Raw genomic sequence first — 20322 nt, forward strand, 5'->3', positions numbered from 1 at the left:
GAGAAAAGGACCAAATTCCTGTGGGAAACAAATGGATATTATCAAATAAAAATTGTCCAAATTTTAGGAAATGGTTGGGAAATTGTTAACTGGACATCTTTTCTTAGAAGAATTTCTCTCCTAAAGTTTTACAAAGCTTTTCATACCCAGACCACAAACCTGCATATAATTCTATATGATTTATGATATTGGAGACAAAATACCAGTAGTAAATTCTTATCAAGTACAAAGCTATTACTCTGGGACAAATGAAGTAATTAAAAACTACACCACCCTTATGGCAGAAAGTGAAGAGGAACTCAAAAGCCTCTTGATGAAAGTGAAAGTGGAGAGTGAAAAAGTTGGCTTAAAGCTCAACATTCAGAAAACAAAGATCATGGCATCCGGTCCCACCACTTCATGGGAAATAGATAGGGAAACAGTGGAAACAGTGTCAGACTTTATTTTTTTGGGCTCCAAAATCACTACAGATGGTGACTGCAGCCATGAAATTAAAAGACGCTTACTCCTTGGAAGGAAAGTTATGACCAACTTAGATAGCATATTCAAAAGCAGAGACATTACTTTGCCAACAAAGGTTCGTCTAGTCAAGGCTATGGTTTTTCCTGTGGTCATGTATGGATGTGAGAGTTGGACTGTGAAGAAGGCTGAGTGCCAAAGAATTGATGCTTTTGAACTGTGGTGTTGGAGAAGACTCTTGAGATTCCCTTGGACTACAAGGAGATCCAACCAGTCCATTCTAAAGGAGATCAGTCCTGGGTGTTCTTTGGAGGGAATGATGCTAGAGCTGAAACTCCAGTACTTTGGTCACCTCATGCGAAGAGTTGACTCATTGGAAAAGACTCTGATGCTGGGAGGGATTGGGGGCAGGAGGAGAAGGGGACAACAGAGGATGAGATGGCTGGATGGCATCACCGACTCGATGGACATGAGTTTGAGTGAACTCCGGGAGATGGTGATGGACAAGGAGGCCTGGCGTGCTGTGATTCATGGGGTCGCAAAGAGTCAGACACGACTGAGCGACTGAACTGAACTGAACAGATGAGAAACTGAAGTGAAGGAAGGTTAAGTAACTGACCTCAGACCAAATAAGCAAATAGCTTTGTTTGTAACTAACAAAGCTGAGAACTGAACCTGAGCAACGGTCTTCCCAATTCCTAAGCAATCACATCTCCCTGTATGAATATGAGTTTTGGGGTAGCAATTTTTTAGCCTCCTGATTTATTCTATAAGGAAGTAAGGGAATCAGGCACTTTTGTATGCTGCTGGTTAGTTCCCATGTTTTTGCTAAAGAATTTTGAACTGAAGAGCAAATTTAGGTCAGTAGTGTATTTCAGTGCTGCAAGGCATGTAATGTTCTGTGATACTCAAAGTACAGACACAGAAGCAAAAAGTGAAGGCTTTAGGAGCACAGGTATCAGCTCAGCATCCACCAAGAGAACACAGAAATCCACAAGGAAGTGGCCACATGGTCATCTCTGCCGGAGCAGTCCAGGCTCTGTGGCAAGCACAGCTGCCATGGACTAGGTTCTCCTGATGGAGAGGATGACGCTGGTAAACTGACTCTACAGGCTTGGGTATGCTTTATACCTTGGATATTGGCAAATGTGTGCCCACCTCTCATGGCCTTTGATACAATAAGAATATAGTTCACACAGCACTTGGAATCCCTCTTGATCTCTAGCTATGAGATAGCGGTGTAGCTTTTCATGTCTTAGAAGACCTGTGCTGCAGGTTGAAGGTGATGTCCGAGGCAGGGATTGCCCAGACCACTTAGTTTGTGTTCAAACTTCCACTGCCATATTTTCCTTCTGGGATGTTTCTATCTTTTGGTTATTTCTTAGATTTATTTGCAGGGTTGGCATCATGATGACTGTAAAGTTGGTGCTGGTGGTAAAGAACGCGCTTGCCAATGCAGAAGACATAAAAGACATGGGTTCAATCCCTGGGTCAGGAAGATCCCCTGGAGTAGGGCATGGCAACTACTCCAGCATTCTTGCCTGGAGAATAACATGGGGGACAGAGGAGCCTGGTGGGCTACAGTCCATAGGATTGCAAAGAGTTGGACATGACAGAAGTGACTTAGCATGCACACATGGGAAGAAAGGAGGGGCCATCAGCCACCAGCACATTTTTGTCCATTTTATTACTCACTGCAAAACCATTTGGGGGAGATATTTATCTGGGTTCCCAGATAAAGAGAAGAGGAGAAAGGATAAAGAGAAAATCCAACTCCTGTTCATGAATTTAGTTATTTATTGGCCAGAGTCCTAGAGCTTCTCTCACAGTACTCCATTCATATCTGTGTTGTTTATAGCCCTCTGTTTACCTCCTTGTCACACACTCACTCCAGCATAAGGTTATTTGTTGTGCCTCCCTAGTTCCTTACACATTGAAAATACCCAGGCCTATTGAGTGAATGAATAAACCATGTCATTATACCTTTTATTGAAAAATGCTAACTGGTTAACTTGTTCTAACTTTTTCTCACCTAGAAAGAAGACCTTCAAATATATTTTAAATACCATAAGAACCTGCCCCGAGCCAGGGCAATCTGGCAAGAATGTCAAGACTGCACCTACTTTGGGGTAACACTGCATTTCTAAGGTCTCCCACAAACTTTTCCTGGGACAATGTTCATAGGCATCCAATTTTTAAAGAAATCTAAAAGTATGAACTAGGAAGAGGAATTTGGCATTGGGATTTATGTTTATTAAAGCCTTTCCTATTTTGAAATTACACACTGAAAGTTTCAATGCTGCCCTGGGTCTCTATGGGACAACCTGTAAGAAACAGCTGTAGCCTGGTGAGAAAATGGAGTGCTCTTCTAGGATAGTTTTTTTGTTGTTGTTGTTTGTCTGTTTTAGAATAGGTTTTAAAAATGGAATTAAGTCACACTTGGGGGAATCCCTGCGATGATATCAATAAGCCTATCATGTACCCTTAAATAGATTCCCACACCCCCAAGCCCCAACCTGAAGACAGGCTGCCTCCTTTTCAGAAGGCTGCCCCATTGTCTCCCTCCTTATGGACTTACTTTCTAAAAGAAATGAATAGGCATATATGTATACATATAACTGATTGACTTCATTGTACAACAGAAACTAACACAACATTGTGAAGCAATTATACTCCAATAAAAAGTTATAAAACAAGAAAACAAAATAAAGTGAGTTCTTGAGAGAACAAAACAACGTAAAAGAACAAGCAACAGAAAAAGAAATAAACAGCCTGGCATCCCTACTTGCCTTTAAAAATACTAGCCGAGCCTGTCCCCTTTCCTCTGTCTCTCATTTTACAGTCTGTAGCTAAGTGAGTGAACAGCCAAAACAGTACAGAACTGGTCGACCCCGCTGCCCTGTCCTGTCCGTGAAGAAGCCACTTCCCTTGTATTTAAACGCTGCTGCTTCTGTTCTCTCTGTGTTGTTTTGTTTCATGTTGTTTCTGTTTGGCTTTTCAAGGTATGCCAGCGTCAACTGGGTCACAGTCTCCCTCTTTTTAAGTGTCTGAGAGAGCCAAATCAGAGACTTATAAAGTACCAGATGCTGTTGAAGGTAAGTTGATGAGACAGTACTTCCTATGCTGGGAGAAGAGATGTAGGTATGATGGTGCACTTTACCTTACACACATAGAATTGTAACTTCAACTTCCAAGGGTGAAGCTAGGACTATATTTCAGGCTTTTTCTGTCTAAATCAGCTTCTTCAATGAGGCGTAAGACCAAGGAATCACAGGGACATGGAAGCCTAGCTAGTCCAATGTGTAGCCAGCACAGGGATCTCTAAGGAGAGCCCAACTCATTGTAGCAGGGGTCCTGGGGAGGAAAGCGGGGGAGGACAAGGCCACTACATGCTTGCAGCTTAGAGAGTGGGGAGGCAGACAGGCCACTACTCTTGGTAAGATGTTTACAGGTAAGATACCATCTGCTCCATTTTACAGCTGGGGCAAGGAGCTTCAGGAAAGAGTTGTGATATTCCCTGAAGTCACTGTTAATATGTTACATACATTTAAACAGAGGGGAGAAGGCAACACTGGATTCTTCTCTTCTTCCGCAGCATCTACCTCTGCTTTTAGACCGAGGCTTTTTCTCAAGAGCAGCATAACAGGAGGAATTTGTTCTGCGGAACCCCCTAGTGGTTCTTTCTCGCTCTGAGACCAGCACACCTGCAGGAGAACACTCCTAGGAGCCTCCCCACCCCCCCCCCCCCCCACCGCCACACACACAGGTCAGGAGCTCTGTCAAGGCTGCTTTCCCACATATAAGCTAGGGGAAAGGTCTGGGCCACTCTTCTGGGCCACTTTTAATTAACCTTTATAAGTAGGTCTTGCCCAGTGGCTACTCTCTGTTAATTTGAAAGCAAGCTGTTTACTGAGTATCTTCCCACATGTATTTCTTAATCCCCACAGTCATATGCCCAGAGGCTCTGGATTGTGAAGAAACGGAGGCTCAGGGCAGTTAAGCTACTACCAGTGTTCTGCCCTCAGGACAAGTTCCCCCTCTCAGCTTGGCATCAGTAGGCCTAGCTTCGGCTACACCGGCTCTGCTGCTGCCAGTGTAGGGGGGCCTCTCAGGCCTTGGTTTCCTTGTCTCTAAAGTGAGGACACTCACCCTCCCGCATAGGTTCAGTGAGTGGCATAGTCGGTCAAGAGCTGGCTCAGGGCTGACCCCCAGGAAGCTTCCATCACATAACCTGCAGCTGTTGTTTCATACCCGGAGTCATCACACCAGCCTGGGAGTGAGGAAGGTGACCCTCTGATTCCCTCTATGAGTGGCACCTATAAGCATGTTTGATAAAGCATTCACTTAGGGCCTTGTGCTTCTCTGACAGCCCCATCTTCACTGTCATCCTAACTTTAAAAGTCCTATCTACTGCTGGGCTCAGTGAGGAGGGAGCAGAACCTATGTAGGGGTCTTCACCTCCTGGGCCTGGTGCACCCAGTACTGAAGAGCTCAAGCTTTCCCATAGAAGCAATGTTGATGCAATAGCTAAGTCTGTACCTTCCTTGGAGGTCTGTAGGACGTAGTGATTAGAAACACTGACTCAGGAATTAGACATCCTGGGTGTGGTCTGGCTCAGATGATTCCAGGCTACGGTGAAACCAGGCAATTGCTTAACTTCTCTGTACCTCAGGTCCCTCACCTAAAGAATGAAGGTAGTAATTGTACTTTCCTGGTATGCTTTTTGGGAACATTAAGTGAGGCAATGCATGTTAAAAATACTTAGAAGGTTTGTATTTCACTGAGGAAACAAGAGACAAGATCACTATAAAATATTCCTTGGGGGTCTGTGCAAAAACCTTGGGAGGCTACTCAAGACAGACCAGGTTATCCCATAGCTAAGCTTCTTCCTGCCTGAAAGAACAAGGTTAAACCATTGGCATGCCCGTGAAGAGAGGAAGAACTTTGGAGTGTTCTCTACTCTGAGGGACAGTGCCTGCGTGCTACGTCACTTCAGTCGTGTCTGACTCTTTGAGGGCAGCCCGCCAGGCTCCTCTGTGCATGGAATTCTTAAGAATATTGGAGTGGGTTGCCATGCCCTCCTCCAGGGGATCTTCAACCCAGGGATCGAACCCACGTCAGGAGTGTTCTTTACCACTAGTGTCACCTGGGAAGCCCCACTGCAGTGCTTACCATCAGCTTATTTGGGAGAGCATGGATATTGGACCAACTGCCTCATGCCTTAGGAAGGATCATGGGATCCTGGTGTGGGAAAGCTTTCTAAGTATAAACAAAAAGGAAAAGGAATGATAGGTTATACCATTAAAAACAGACGCATGAAAAAATGGGGAAAATATTGTATTAGCAAGATATGTGACAAATGGTCAGCATGTTTAATAATAAGCCTATAGAAATTAACAATAAAAAACAAAAAACAAGTATCTATGAAATGCTTAATACTTTCTTCTGAGATGTTATGATATTAAAAGTCATGACAGAGTACATAATGTATGTAATGTCTATGTCATAGCAAGTTGATTAGATAATACTAATACATTATTTGTTAGCACACATTAGGTGTGTGTGCTCAGTCATGTCTGACTCTGCAAACACATGGACTGTAGCCAGCCAGGCTCCTCTGTCCATGGAATTTCCCTAACAAGGATACTGAAGTGGGTTGCCATTTCCTTCTCCAGGGAATCTTCCTGACCCAGGAGTCAAACCCACATCTCTTGTGCCTCCTGCATTGGCAGGCAGATTCTTTACCAGCTGAGCCACCAGGGAAGCCCAGCATACATTAAAGATAAATGCATTAAGGAACAATAGAACTCACTTTCATTGAGCTCATGATTTTTTTGTTTGTTTTTGCTATTACTTAATTTTTTTAATTGAAGTATAATCATTTTACAATGTTGTGTTCATTTCTGCTGTACGATGAAGTGAATCCACTCTATCTACACATATGTCCCCTCCCTCTTGGACTTTCCTCCACCCATCCCACCCATCCCACCCATCTAGGTCATCACAGAGCCCTGAGCTGAGCCTCTGATGCTTTATGGCAGGTTCCCACTAGCTATCTATTTTACATATGGTAGTGTATATATGTCAAGGAACAAAACTGGGTCATTTATAGAGATGTGGATGGACCTAGAGTCTCTACAGAGTGAAGAAAGTCAGAAAGAAAAAAACAAATATTGTATATTAACACATATATGAGAAACCTAGAAGATTAGTAGAGATGGGCTCATTATTTCTGTCAAATAGGCTAAGTGATGTATGGAAACTATCAAATTTAATGTAGAGAATTTTCCTTGCTTGGATTTTGTTTTAATAAAATATGGTTTGCAAAATGGTACATAATTTGTTTACAGTAAGTTTAGCTTATTGCAAGAAAGATGATCTAGAATAAGTGGTCATGATGGTTTCCTATGTAATCCAACTCATGTCATAAATAGACCACTATGTAAAAAAAAGAATAGGTGAAGGGTATAAACTTTTACTTAGGAGATGAATATGGAATTAAGAAAGTAGCACTGACATACATACACTATCCTGTGTGAAACAGATAGCTAGTGGGAAGCTGCTATATATTAATAACACAGGGAGCCCAGACTGGCACTCTGTGACCACCTGGAGGGGTGGGATGGGAGGGAGGGGAAGGAGGGGATGGAAGGCTATTATAATATACCATAATATATGATCACAGAGCACCAGTCTGAGCTACCTGTGTTTTTAATATATAGCAGCTTCCCACTAGCTATCTGTTTTACACAGGATAATGTCAATGCTACTTTCTCAGTTCCTTATTCATCTCCTAAATAAAAGTTTGTACCCTTTACTAATTATATATATATATATGTGTGTGTGTATATACACACATGTATATATAATGATATTATATTATTGTATTTCATTAATTATATAGTTAAATATATATAATTATGGCCGATTCACATTGTAAAGCAGAAACTAACACAGTTTTCCTCCAATTAAAAAATAAATAAAAGGATGAATAAGGTCTGAAATTCTAATGTAAAATGTAGTGACTATAGTTGGTAAGACTGTATTGCATAATTGAAATGTGACAAGAGTGTAGGATTTAAATGTTCATACTGAAAAAAGAAATGAAATGATAGATGTGTCATTTAACCAGGTGGGGGAATCTTTTCACAGTATATACATGTGTCAGATCACTAAAAGACACGCTGTACCCTGGAGAAGGAAATGGCAATCCACTTCAGTATTCTTGCCTGGGGAATCCCATGGACAGAGGAGCCTGGCGGGCTACAGTCCATAGCATCACAAAGAGTCGGACACAACTAAAGCAACTTAGGACATAAATTCCTGGCTAAGGATGTTTTCAGCTTCCTTAATTTTAGTCATTCAAAGCATCTTGCCACCTTAGCTTCTCTGTTGGCTGTAAGTTGCTTCCTCCCTCTGACTGTCACAAAGCACTAGCCTGAAGTGTTTTTTTTTTTTTTTTTCCTTCCTTTTCAGAGTTTGTTATTTCTATCTCCTTCATGTCGTAAAAAGTCTCGGTCTTATTCATGGTTGAGTGATGGACATTGTTATTCTCAAAATTTTCATTAAAACTGTATAAATCTCTTTTAAAAAAGACACACTGTAGATACCTAACAATTTTATATGTCAATTATACCTCAGTAAACCTGAAATTAAAAACAAAATAAATAATAGAAAAATGAACAAAGGAACTAGGCAGCTTACAAAAGAATAAAAGCTAATAACAAACATTTTTTTGAGAGTTCTACTTCACTAGTTATTTGAGAAATTCAAATTCAAAACAGCAGTGAGGTGGGATTGCTCTGTTGATTTGGCTGGCAAAACTTTTTGATTAAATAGTAATACTCCAAGTAGGCTAGGGGATGGTGAAAAATTTTTTCGTATATGGCTGATGGGGACATAGTCCTTCTCTAAAGAAGTTGGAAACATGTATCACAACTCTTAACATTAACAATTCAACTTCTAGGTATTTATCCTTAAGAAAAGTGTATAAAGACTGTTATTGTAGTAACAAATTATTTAACATAAATATTTAACAGTAGAGGGGAATTAATCAATTATGATTTAGCTACAGCATGCAATCCTTTCTGCTTGTGCTCAGTCGCTCAGTGGTGTCTGACTCTGTGACTCCAAGAACTGTAGCCTACCAGGCTCCTCTGTCCATGAAAATGCCAGGCAAGATTATCAAAACAGGTTGCCATTTCCTACTCCAGGGGATCTTCCCAACCAGGGGTCAAACCTAAGTCTCTTGTATCTCTTGCATTGGCAGGTGTGTTTTTACCACTAGCGCCACCTGAGAAGCCCATAGTATGCAATACTCTGCCACAATTTAAAAACATGTATAAAAAAAAGTATATTGGTGTGGGAAAATGTTCATAATAAGTTGCTGAAAAAAAGCAGGCTACAAAATAGTGTGTCCAATGTGATTCTATGTTTGTGGAAGGAACTTTGTGCTGAATATTCCATTTACTTTTTCCCTCTTACTTGTGACAAACAGACAAATTTATATACATCCTCAGTTTAGCATTGGCTGGAGATTGTTTGCACAATAGATTAAGTTAGCATTTGACTTTTTGATTTTCAATAAGGCTTTTGGGTTAATACAGGGGCTGCTGGATTTTGAGTCTCCTGAGGATTTGGAGATGGACCCAAGTGATCTAGAAGGAGGTTCGGCTAAGGTACTGGAAATTAAATATTATTTTATTTACTAACTGCTAATGAAGTGAATGTTAGTCGCTCAGTCGTGTCTGTTCGCGACCCCCATGGACTATCGCCTTCCAGGCTCCTCTGTCCATAGAATTCTCCAGGCAAGAATACTGGAGTGGGTTGCATTCCTTCCTCCAGGGCATCTTCCTGAACTGGGAATCAAACCCTGGTCTCCCACAATGTAGGCATATTCTTTATGGTCTGAGCTACCAGGGAAGCTAATGGTGTTTGTCTATACATGGAAGGACTTATGGTGATTTTGTTTTCTTAGTGTATGATCTTTATTGTGTAAATTTTCTAAAATAATATTCATCCCATAATTCATAGTCAGGAAAAAACAAAAAAACTAAAGACAATTTAAAAGTGGGGATTTGGGTTTTTTTGGGGGGGGATTTGTAATAGCAAGAGTGGTAATATACTTTCTTCCTTCCACATAAAAATGTTTCACAGGAATACAAAAGTAAGTGAAAGTGTGAAATGCATACGTAAAAGCCTGGAAGTAAATATAATAAAATTCCATGTACTGGGTATTGTAAATAGTGCTGTAATGAACACTGGGGTGCATATGTCCTTTTCAATTATGGTTTTTTTAATGGTATATGCCCAGTAGTGGGATTGTTGGGTCATATGGTAGTTTTATTCCTAATTTTTTAAGAAATCTCCATACTGTTCTCCATAGTGGATGTATCAATTTGGATTCCTGCCAAAAGAGGTGGGATGGGGTGTGAGGGAGGTTCAACAGGGAGGGAACATATGTATACCTATGGCTGATTCATGCTGATGTATGGCAGAAACCATCACAATACTGTAAATTAATTATCCTCCAATTAAAAAATAAATAAATAAATAAAATAAAATCCTACAGTTGTTTTCCTGAATGGTAGGATTATGAATGATTTATATTTACCTCTTTGTACTCCTTAGTAAATCTATATACATTATGCCCAATTCCCTTCCAAATGTGTGTGTGTGTGTGTGTGTGTGTGTCTGTGAATTCTAAGACAACCAAGTTTCTCTTGGAAGAAGTGATGGTCACACAGTATGGGAAGAAACTTGTGGTTTGCAAGTGTTTTTTTTTGTTTGTTTGGTTTTCCCCTAGTATGAAATTCTGATATAAAAAGAAAAACATGAGGCCTGTGTCTCAAGGAGTGGTCGTTTCCATGCCCTCCCTGGTCAAAAGGTGTTGTGGGGATGGCTTAAGATTAAAAGAAGCCCAAGTGATAGGTAATACTTTTATAGCCTGGAGCAAGTAGAGCTAGCCTGGGTTACAGTAAAGCATCTGCCCACAATGCAGGAGACCGGGATTCAATCCCTGGGTTGGTAAGATCCCCTGGAGAAGGAAATGGCAACCCACTCCAGTACTCTTGCCTAGAAAATTCTATGGATGGAGGAGCCTGGTGGGCTACAGTCCATGGGGTCGCAAAGAGTTGGACAGACTGAGCAACTTCACTTTCACTTTCAATAATGTCAGTAAGAACTTAAAGAGGATTAATAACATTTGTAAGAGTCCTTTATTGACTATGCCAAAGCCTTTGACTGTGTGGATCACAATAAACTGTGGAAAATTCTTCAAGAGATGGGAATACCAGACCACCTGACCTACCTCTTGAGAAACCTATATGCAGGTCAGGAAGCAACAGTTAGAACTGGACATGGAACAACAGACTGGTTCCAAATAGGAAAAGGAGTACGTCAAGGCTGTATATTGTCACCCTGCTTATTTAACTTATATGCAGAGTACATCATGAGAAACGCTAGGCTGGAAGAAGCACAAGCTGGAGTCAAGATTGCCAGGAGAAATATCAATAACCTCAGATATGCAGATGACACCATCCTTATGGCAGAGTGAAGAGGGACTGAAAAGCCTCTTGATGAAAGTGAAAGTGGAGAGTGAAAAAGTTGGCTTAAAGCTCAACATTCAGAAAACAAAGATCATGGCATCTGGTCCCATCACTTCATGGCAAATAGATGGAGAAACAGTGGAAACAGTGTCAGACTTTATTTTTCTGGGCTCCAAAATCACTGCAGATGGTGACTGCAGCCATGAAATTAAAAGACACATAATCCTTGGAAGGAAAGTTATGACCAACCTAGATAGCATATTCAAAAGCAGAGACATTACTTTGCCAACAAAGGTCCGTCTAGTCAAGGCTATGCTTTTTCCAGTGGTCATGTATGGATGTGAGAGTTGGACTGTGAAGAAAGCTGAGCGCTGAAGAATTGATGCTTTTGAACTGTGGTGTTGGAGAAGACTCTTGAGAGTCCCTTGGACTGCAAGGAGATCCAACCAGTCCATTCTGAAGGAGATCAGTCCTGGGTGTTCATTGGAAGGAATGATGCTAAAGCTGAAACTTCAATACTTTGGCCACCTCATGCGAAGGGTTGACTCACTGGAGAAGACTCTGATGCTGGGAGGGATTGGGGGCAGGAGGAGAAGGGGACGACAGAGGATGAGATGGCTGGATGGCATCATCGACTTGATGGACATGAGTTTGAGTAAACTCCAGGAATTGGTGATGGACAGGGAGGCCTGGCGTGCTGCGATTCACGGGGTCACAAAGAGTTGGACACGACTGAGCGACTGAACTGGAACTGGAAGAGTCCTACATCACACAAAACTAGCCCCCCATCTTGCTTGTGGGAGAAGGGTTAGTGGGAAGGAGAGAGACTAGGAGCCATTGAGTCTCTGAAAGTAATTTGAGTTTCAAGTATTTAGTAAAGAGGGAGATGCCTGGTGTAAGCACTTTTAATCCTTTGTTAATGACATAAACTCAGGTGAGAGTCTGTTGTTTTTCACCAGGACCTGGAGTGTATTTACCATGAGTAAGAAAATAAGAATCTATGACATGTTGTTCAGTGGAGGCAGCATGCTCCACTCCATTCATCAGCCCTGTCATTCATATCTCTGATTCAAAGATGCTAATCTTCAGTGTTTAAGCAGAGATTTAAAAAACACACAAACCTTTGCTTATGTCTTACAGGAGAGGACAAGAAGAAGCGGGCTGTATGTGGGGAGCAGCAAAGAGCTCTCTAATCTTTCTTGTGGAAATTGTTGTGTTTTTTTAAAAATGCAAAAAAACAAAGTCTTTCTGTTTGTGTTTACCAGAAAACAGATAAATATGCTGTCTAGGTGGCAGGGGAATAAAATATAGAAATCCTAAGCGAAAGACTTTCAAACTGAAACAACCATCCCTAACATGTCCTAAGTGTCACAATAGTAATCATTGGAACGTTCGTTGGTCTCTTAAATTAGCTTTTTCTCCTTAATTCTGGGTCTTCATCCTGTTTGGAAGATACAGATCACATTGGCTTACCTCTTTGGCATCTTTAATAGTGACAGAAAATGGGGAGATTCAGTGTGGCAAATGCTGCCATTGTGGTGTTTACATGTAAATCATTAGTAAACCTCCACATGGCAGCCTATTCTTTGCCTCTTCTAGTTTACAAATATCCTCCTCTGGAATGGTTTTAAGCATGATTTTATCCGTAGGTAAAGACTATCACATTAAATACAGGAATATGATACTCAAGCTGTACTATTCAATAGGCCCTGAGGGATAGGGGAGTAAAAGGGAGAGCAGCCTTTTTGAAGGGCTGCAGTTTTCATGCTTTACAAAAACTCAGGATATCTCTTAAATATCCAGAATATGATGTCCATGATTTTATGAACTTCATTCTTCATTAGTATAGTGTGCATAAAATGTAGTCAGTGATTTTGCTTGTGTGTGTGTGTGTGTGTGTGTGAGATATAGTTAAACCAGCAAATATCCTTAGCCACCTTTGGGAGCAAGGAAACAGGTTGATATAGCTACCTTCTCAGTCACTCCTGCTGGCTAGATCCACAACTCCTTATCTCTGTCCTGTTTTATTTCTTTACTTGGTAGATGGTTTACCTTTTGATTTCCAACAAGGCATTTGGTTTCCACAGAATGGGCCAAAGAGGACCAAGGATTCAACCTTCTTAGCTGACCTACAACAGGCTTTGGCCATGATGGAGGATTTGATCAAGTCCTGTGAGTTGGCCATGGACCTGGCAGCAGTCACTGGATGTCCGGTATGTTCTGTAGCAAGTGTTGGGACATTTTAACCAAAGGCAGACACAATCCTACAAGGGTAGGAGGTACTGTGGCAAAGTTAGAGAACTGATCTGTGGGGAAGGAATTTGACTCTGGGCAAAGTGACCTAAATTGGTCAGCACACGTGTGCTATGGGATTCCAAGCAGCACCTCTGCATTTTTAGGAATCTTGGGTTGTGATTCTTGGGGTCCCAAATGTGGAAACTGATCCACACTCTGGAAAAAGCAAGAACTCAGGGAGCAGAGCATATTGGGCAGGAGAAAGTGCTGAAGGAGTTATTTATTTTCTCACTCATGGCACCATTAAAATATCAAGAGATTTTCCTTCTTTAGCTTTATTTTCTCTGTGAAAATTACTTTGAAAATGGATCCTGAGTGAACGTCTAACCTCATTTTACATCACAGATGCAAGAAGAGGTCCAACAAGCATATATTGTATATTCCTTAATCCATGTGCTTAAAGAAAAATACCAAAAGAGGGAGTGCTGGGGACTGGGTCATCTCAACTCTGGCATTAGAGTTAATCCCAAGCAGGCCAGACCCAGGCATTCCAGGCAAACCATCCTCTAAGACTGTGTGATCTCACTGGGACTGGGATATAATTAATATACAGCTTGTTTTTGCTGTGAAGTACTCTAGATTTTGACTCAGATGTGTTTGCTGTCATTGTCATAACAAATTATCACAAGCTTGGCAGCTTAGAATAGCACAAATTTATTATCTTATAGTTCTATAGGTCAGAAGTAGAACATAGTCTCACCAGGCTAAAATCAAGGTGTCTGCCTTTCTGGAGGCCTTTGGAGAGAATATTTCACTGCCTTTTCCAGTTTACAAGGGCCACCCACATTCTTCCACTCATGGTATCTTTCTCCATCTTAAATACCAGCAACAGTGGGTTGAGTTCTTCTCACTTCACATCACTCAGACCATCTCTTCTATTTGTCTTCCCTATTGGAGTATAATTGTTTCACAATGTGTGTTAGTTTCTGCTGTATAGCAAAGTGAAATTAGCTATACGTATACATGTCGTTGTTTAGTTGCTAAGTCGTGTCTTACCCTTTTGCAACCTCATGGACTGTAGCCCACCAGGCTCCTCTGTTAATGGGATTTCCCAGGTAAGAATACTGGAGTGGGTTGCCGTTTCCTTTTCCAGGGGATCTTCTTGACCCAGGGATCAAACCGGTGTCTCCTGCTTGGCAGGATTCTTTACCACTGAACCACCTAGGAAGCCCACACATATACATATATCCCCTTTGTGGTGTTTCCTTCCTTTTTAGGTTACCACAGAGCCTTGAGTAGAGTTCCCTGAGGTGTTCCGTAGGTTCTCATTAGTTATCTGTTTTATACATAGTATCAACAGTGTATATGTGTCATTCACAATCTCCCAATTCCTCCCCCCCTTTCCCCTTGCTGTCCATACATTTATTCTCTATGTCTGTGTCTCTATCTGCTTTGCAAATAAGATCATCTATACTTCTTCCACTTTTAAGGACTCTTGTGATTACATTGGGCCTAACTGGTTAATCTATGATAACCTCCATATCTCAAATTCAGCCAATTAACAATCTTAATTAACTTGTCATGTAATTTAACGTATTCTCAGTCTCCAGGGATTAGGACACAGGCATCTTTGGGAGGCTATTATTCTGCCTCTCACATGGCGATCAAGTATTCAAAGAATTATATTTCAGATACTTTCCTTCTCTTTTCTTCCCTTTCATTTTTACCTGGATTTAAAATTCTATTTATTGAGGTCTGGATAGATGAAATGACCCTTTTATTTCTTTCCTTGTCAGAAATCAAACCAAGCAAATTAATTAGGACCAAAAAAATTCCTATAATTTTGTATTTCCCTCCCTCCTGGATTTTCTCTGGCCAGCATCTCAGAAATGGCTACACTGGGTTTGCTGAGATCTGGGTAACAATGCTGTTACTGTCCCCTGGGACTCCAAAACACTCTCTGCTTACTACTGATGCATGATTTAAGAGGGTATTCATGAACCATGCGGTGTGGGGCAGAGGGGATTGTTTTCTTGATAACTGTTTCCTTCTTTGGCTAAGGAAAGTCAAGAAAGCAACTTGTTTAATCATTTGGAACATCTTTCTGTTCTTCTTTTTATCTTTGAACACATGTCAGCTAACCATATTACATCCATTTTCCTGAATCAAAAGAATATCCTGAAACCTGTACTCAGGGCAGGAAACTCCCAGCTATTATTCTGAGTGTAAGTAACATACAAAGAGGAAGTTATGAGAAAAGAATGATTAAAATGTGAGTAAATAGCAATCTACTCTGATTTCACTCCAAACTGGTTACCAAATAAGATGAATGAGTTTATAGAATTTTAGAGATTTTTTAACACCAGTGCAAAGTACTTTTCTTCCCCATGTGTCCTCAGAACATACACTCTACGGTTTCTTTCTCACTAAGACTTTAACTTCCTTTACATCTAGTATATTAAGTAATGTATCCTGACAGTTTTATATAATCCTATTGAGTTATGGAAGAGCAGACATTGGATTTTTCAGCTTTCTGATTCAGGAACAGGTCCATGAAAAGAAGAGTTAACTCACCCCAATCATGTGGTTATCAGCTAGGACTATTTCTTTGATCTCTTCGCTCCCTATCCCGGGTGCCAACCTCTCAACATATTCTTTATCTGATTCTGTTTAGAGTTTACTAACAACTCAAGTACTATTAACTCAGATCTAGTGATTTTGAGATTCTTTGCATCAGCTTCATAGAACTTTATTACAAGATACTTACAGCCACGTGTTGTAGGGAGAGATAAATTCAGACCTTAACTTCTTAGTTTCCCTACTTGACATCCAATATTAATTTGATTGTGAAGGAAAGAAATGGAAGTTGGTGGGTGAGTTCATAATTAAAACAACTTAAAAAATATCCTTCTGATATTTACATTTTTTCCCTTTTGTGTACACTCAGTTTTTGGTTTAATTTAATCACAGAAGCTTTAAAAAGTTTTAAAGAAAGTTTGTTTTGTGGAACACTGAGATGTCATTTACTTCTCTCTCCTTGCAAAAAAAGATAAAAAAAAAATTCCCCCTGTTTAATCCAATGCATAAAATATAGATGTATTTTGAGTTCTTTTAAATTCTGACTTGCCAGGAACAAGTTCCAAAGTTGAATAGTAATGGTTGAATGAAATATTTTTATTTTCTGGAACAAATTTATGTTATTCAACAAAGGAATTATTTTTATTACAAATTCACTGTGGGCCAGGGCCAGGTATTTTATTTTCTATTTTAGCTCCTGCTTTCTTTGCCATAGTGTTGGCTGCAGAAATAAGGGTGAGTAAATATTCTTGATGACTCAGCAGAATTGCCTTGGGCTTCTCACAACACCTATGTTAAAGGGTGATTGTGAGGAATAAATGAGAATTAATTAATGTCAGATGGTCTCCTCCATATGAAAAACAATGGCCTAAAAAATCTAGTAAATGCTGCCATTTTCATATGTGGGCATTTTGTAAGTCAGACCTCTGATGTAAGAATTTCAAATGTGACTACATTAAATCATAAGGCACCCAGCACCATGCCTGGGTGGTGGTAGATGCTGAATATAGAACCCAGTGCTGACTTATTTGGGTCTTTAATCAGGCTGGAAAGGAAGGAACCCCTTTGCTTCTGGCAATTGTAATCGCAGGCCCCTGTGTCCCACAGCTTCTGCTTTTCATTGCTGGATCAAGCTTTGTGCTAATTCATTTATCCAGATGTTTCCTGCCTCTTTGCGCAAAAATACATAGCTCTGTCCCTTTAGCTGTTGTTGCCAGGAGTGAAAACCTGACCACTGAAAAGAGGGCTCTTCCCTACATTCACACTCTCAGCCAAATTCTGCATTTGGTTGATATGCCCTGTGCTTTGCTGTGACAAATCGCTTCAGTCATGTCCAACTCTTTGCAACCCCATGGACTGTATGTAGCCCATCAGGCTCCTTTGTCCATGGGATTCTCCAGGCAAGAATACTGGAATGGATTGCCATGTCCTCCTCCAGGGGATCTTCCTGACCCAGAAATCAAACCTATGTCTCTTATATCGCCTGTATTGGCAGGCAACTTCTTCACCCCTAGCACCACCTGGGAAGCCCCTTGGTTGATATAGGCATATTTTAAATTCTTACATCAGAGCTCTTACCTACAAAATGTCCACATGTGAAAATGGTTCAGTTCAGTTCAGTTGCTCAGTTGTGTCTGACTCTTTGCGATCCCATGGACTGCAGCATGCCAGATTTCCCTGTCCATCACCAACTGCCGAAGCTTGCTCAAACTCATGTCTATTGAGTCGGTGATGCCATCCAACCATCTCATCCTCTGTCGTCCCCTTCCCCTCCTGCCCTCAATCTTTCCCAGCATCAGGGTCTTTTCAAATGAGTCAGCTCTTCACATCAGGTGGCCAAAGTATTGGAGTTTCAGCTTCAACATCAGTCCTTCCAATGAACACTCAAGACTGATCTCCTTTAGGATGGACTGATTGGATCTCCTTGCAGACCAAGGGACTCTCAAGAGTCTTCTCCAACACCACAGTTCAAAAGCATCAATTCTTCATCTCTCAGCTTTCTTTATAGTCCAACTCTCACATCCATACATGACTACTGGAAGAACCATAGCTTTGACTAGATGGACCTTTACCAGCAAAGTAATGCCTCTGCTTTTTAATATGCCATCTAGGTTTGTCATAGTTTTCTTCCAAGGAGCAAGTATCTTTTAATTTCATGGCTGCAGTCACCATCTGCAGTGATTTTGGAGCTCCCCAAAATAAAGTTTCTCACTGTTTCCATTGTTTCCCCATCTACTTGCCATGAAGTGATGAGACCAGATATCATGATCTTAGTTTCCTGAGTGTTGAGTTTTAAGCCAATTTTTTCACTTTCCTCTTCACTTTCATCAAGAGGCTCTTTAGTTCTTCTTCACTTTCTGCCATAAAGGTGGTATCATCTACGTATCTGAAGTTATTGATATTTCTCCCAGCAATCTTGATTCCATTTTGTTCTTTATCTAGCCTGGCATTTTGCATGATATACTCTGCATATAAGAAAATGGTAGCATTTACTAGATTATTTTGCCATAATTTTCCATATGGAGGAGACATCTGACATTTCATTAGCTTATTTGTTTGGGGGAGCCCCTGTGTTGTATCTCTGAGCTCACACCCATCAGATTCATCAACACACCAAAGTGAGGGTCACACCATTACATCACTAGTAGAAAAATGGGTTGGGGCTATATTTATTTCCTAAAACTGTCATAGCAAACCACCACAAATTGGGTGGCTGAAAAAACACAAAAATTTTTTCTCTCACAGTTCTGCAGGCAAGAATGCCAAAATCGAGGTGTTGGTAGGCCCATGCTCCCTCTGGAGATTCTAGGAAAGAATTGTTTCTTGCTGGTCTTCTGACTTTGTTAACTTAGAGCTGCATCACTCCAGTTTCTGCCTGTCGTCCTGTCTTCTCTTGTGTGTGTCTCTGTTTTCTTTTCTTATAAGGACATCAGTCACTGGATTAGGGCCCACCCTTATCCAGTATGACCTCATTTTAACTAACAACATCTGCAAAGAGCATATTTCCAAATAAAGTCACATTCTGAGATCCTGGGTGGACATGAGTTTTGGGGGAAATACTGTTCAAGGCAGTTTAAGGTCATCACTGAATTGGCTTCCTCACAGTGCTGAGCATTTAGTTTCATGTCCCTCCAGGCCCTCACTAACTGTCAATAAATGATTCAATACTTTTGGGCACAAATATCTACAAGAAGTTGTGCATGTGGTCTCTGATCTTGGGACCAACTCTTGTCTGATTGGAAAGAAAGGATACAAATGGTTGAAAAGATGGCAATAAGTCATCCTTGGTCCTGTTGAGAGCAATCCCCCTACCCTCTTCCCTTTGGAAGTGGGGGGCCTCCACACAGGCATGTGTCCATGATGGTAATATATGGACACCTGTCCTTCATCAGTGCTATACAGAGCATATGCCCTCAGCCACCACAGGATGGGCCTCAAGCATTGAGATGTCTGATCCCATCGCTAGTGTGGTCCTGAGAAAGTTGATGCAAGATTACCTGAGTGATATGCAGCCCATCTCTTCCAAGTCATTCCCCAAAACACAGCAGTTTCCTCTATTAACTCCAGGCTGACAGGCTAACTAGAAAAGGCAACCATATGGCCTCAAGAAGAGTCAGAACAATGACAGGAAAGGGGTCATGGATGTGGGAACTCGACAATTCTAGGACACATAGCAACTCTAGAGGTTTGGCCTGGGAAATCAGCTGGGGTTCTCACCGGTGTGCTCTACCTATACATGCCAGGTATGTCCTCTCTTCTCACTGCTCACTGACTGGTTTCCCCTCATCAGTCTCTTTTCCTCTTCCTCATAGTTTCTGGTGACTTACTTTTTCCATACCTCTTTTTCCTTATTGTTTATTCCAGCTCCAGCCCTCTCATAACACATCTCACAGTTACAATTCCTGCTGCTTACTGCTTCCCCCTCAGATCTCCTCAGTTCTCACAGGGATCAGACTGGCCATCTAGCACATCTTTTTTACACCAGGCCTCTGTGGTCAGGGACTGGCCCATCTCTGGATTCACATCCTTTGCTCAATCACAACCATGGCTGTGGGAGGGATGAGAAGTGTAGAGGTTGTAAAGGACAAAAACACTGCTGCCAAAGGTGGCCTCTTCAACCTCTACAGCCCATGCCTTGGCAGATACCTTAGTTAACATCACCCACCCTCTGCAGGTCATCAGAGAGTATAACTGGGTTTGTTTCCTGCTTCCCCATTCTTCTGGCCTCTTTTAGAATTGCTTTTAAAAGCTGTGATGGTAAAAGGAATCCAGATTGGAAAAGAAGTAAAACTCTCATTGTTTGTAGATGATGTGATCCTCTACATAGAAAACCCTAAAGATACCACCAGAAAATCACTAGAGCTAATCAATAAATATAGTAAAGTTGCAGGATATAAAACTGGTACACAGAAATCCCTTGCATTCCTATATACTAACAATGGAAAAACAGAAAGAGATATAAAGGAAACAATCCCATTCCCCATTGCAACAAAAAGAATAAAAT

The 20322-nt window shown here is 41.1% G+C and overlaps 1 protein-coding gene across 4 annotated transcripts in view; it reads left to right on the top strand.

The window, feature by feature from the left end:
* Positions 1 to 20322, top strand: part of MCF2L2 (MCF.2 cell line derived transforming sequence-like 2) — a 267660-nt gene that overhangs the window by 200043 nt on the left and 47295 nt on the right. For all 4 annotated transcript variants that reach the window (XR_011567109.1, XM_070791175.1, XM_070791183.1 and 1 more), the window contains 4 exons: positions 2496 to 2588; positions 3462 to 3554; positions 9066 to 9137; positions 13094 to 13219. Coding sequence is in view for 3 of the 4 variants with exons in the window: in XM_070791175.1 (XP_070647276.1) it covers positions 2496 to 2588; positions 3462 to 3554; positions 9066 to 9137; positions 13094 to 13219 (384 nt within the window). In the remaining variant the exon portion in view is untranslated. The remainder of the gene's footprint in view (positions 1 to 2495; positions 2589 to 3461; positions 3555 to 9065; positions 9138 to 13093; positions 13220 to 20322) is intronic.

This window comes from Bos indicus, chromosome 1, assembly GCF_029378745.1.
Source record: "Bos indicus isolate NIAB-ARS_2022 breed Sahiwal x Tharparkar chromosome 1, NIAB-ARS_B.indTharparkar_mat_pri_1.0, whole genome shotgun sequence".
Lineage (NCBI taxonomy): Eukaryota > Metazoa > Chordata > Mammalia > Artiodactyla > Bovidae > Bos > Bos indicus.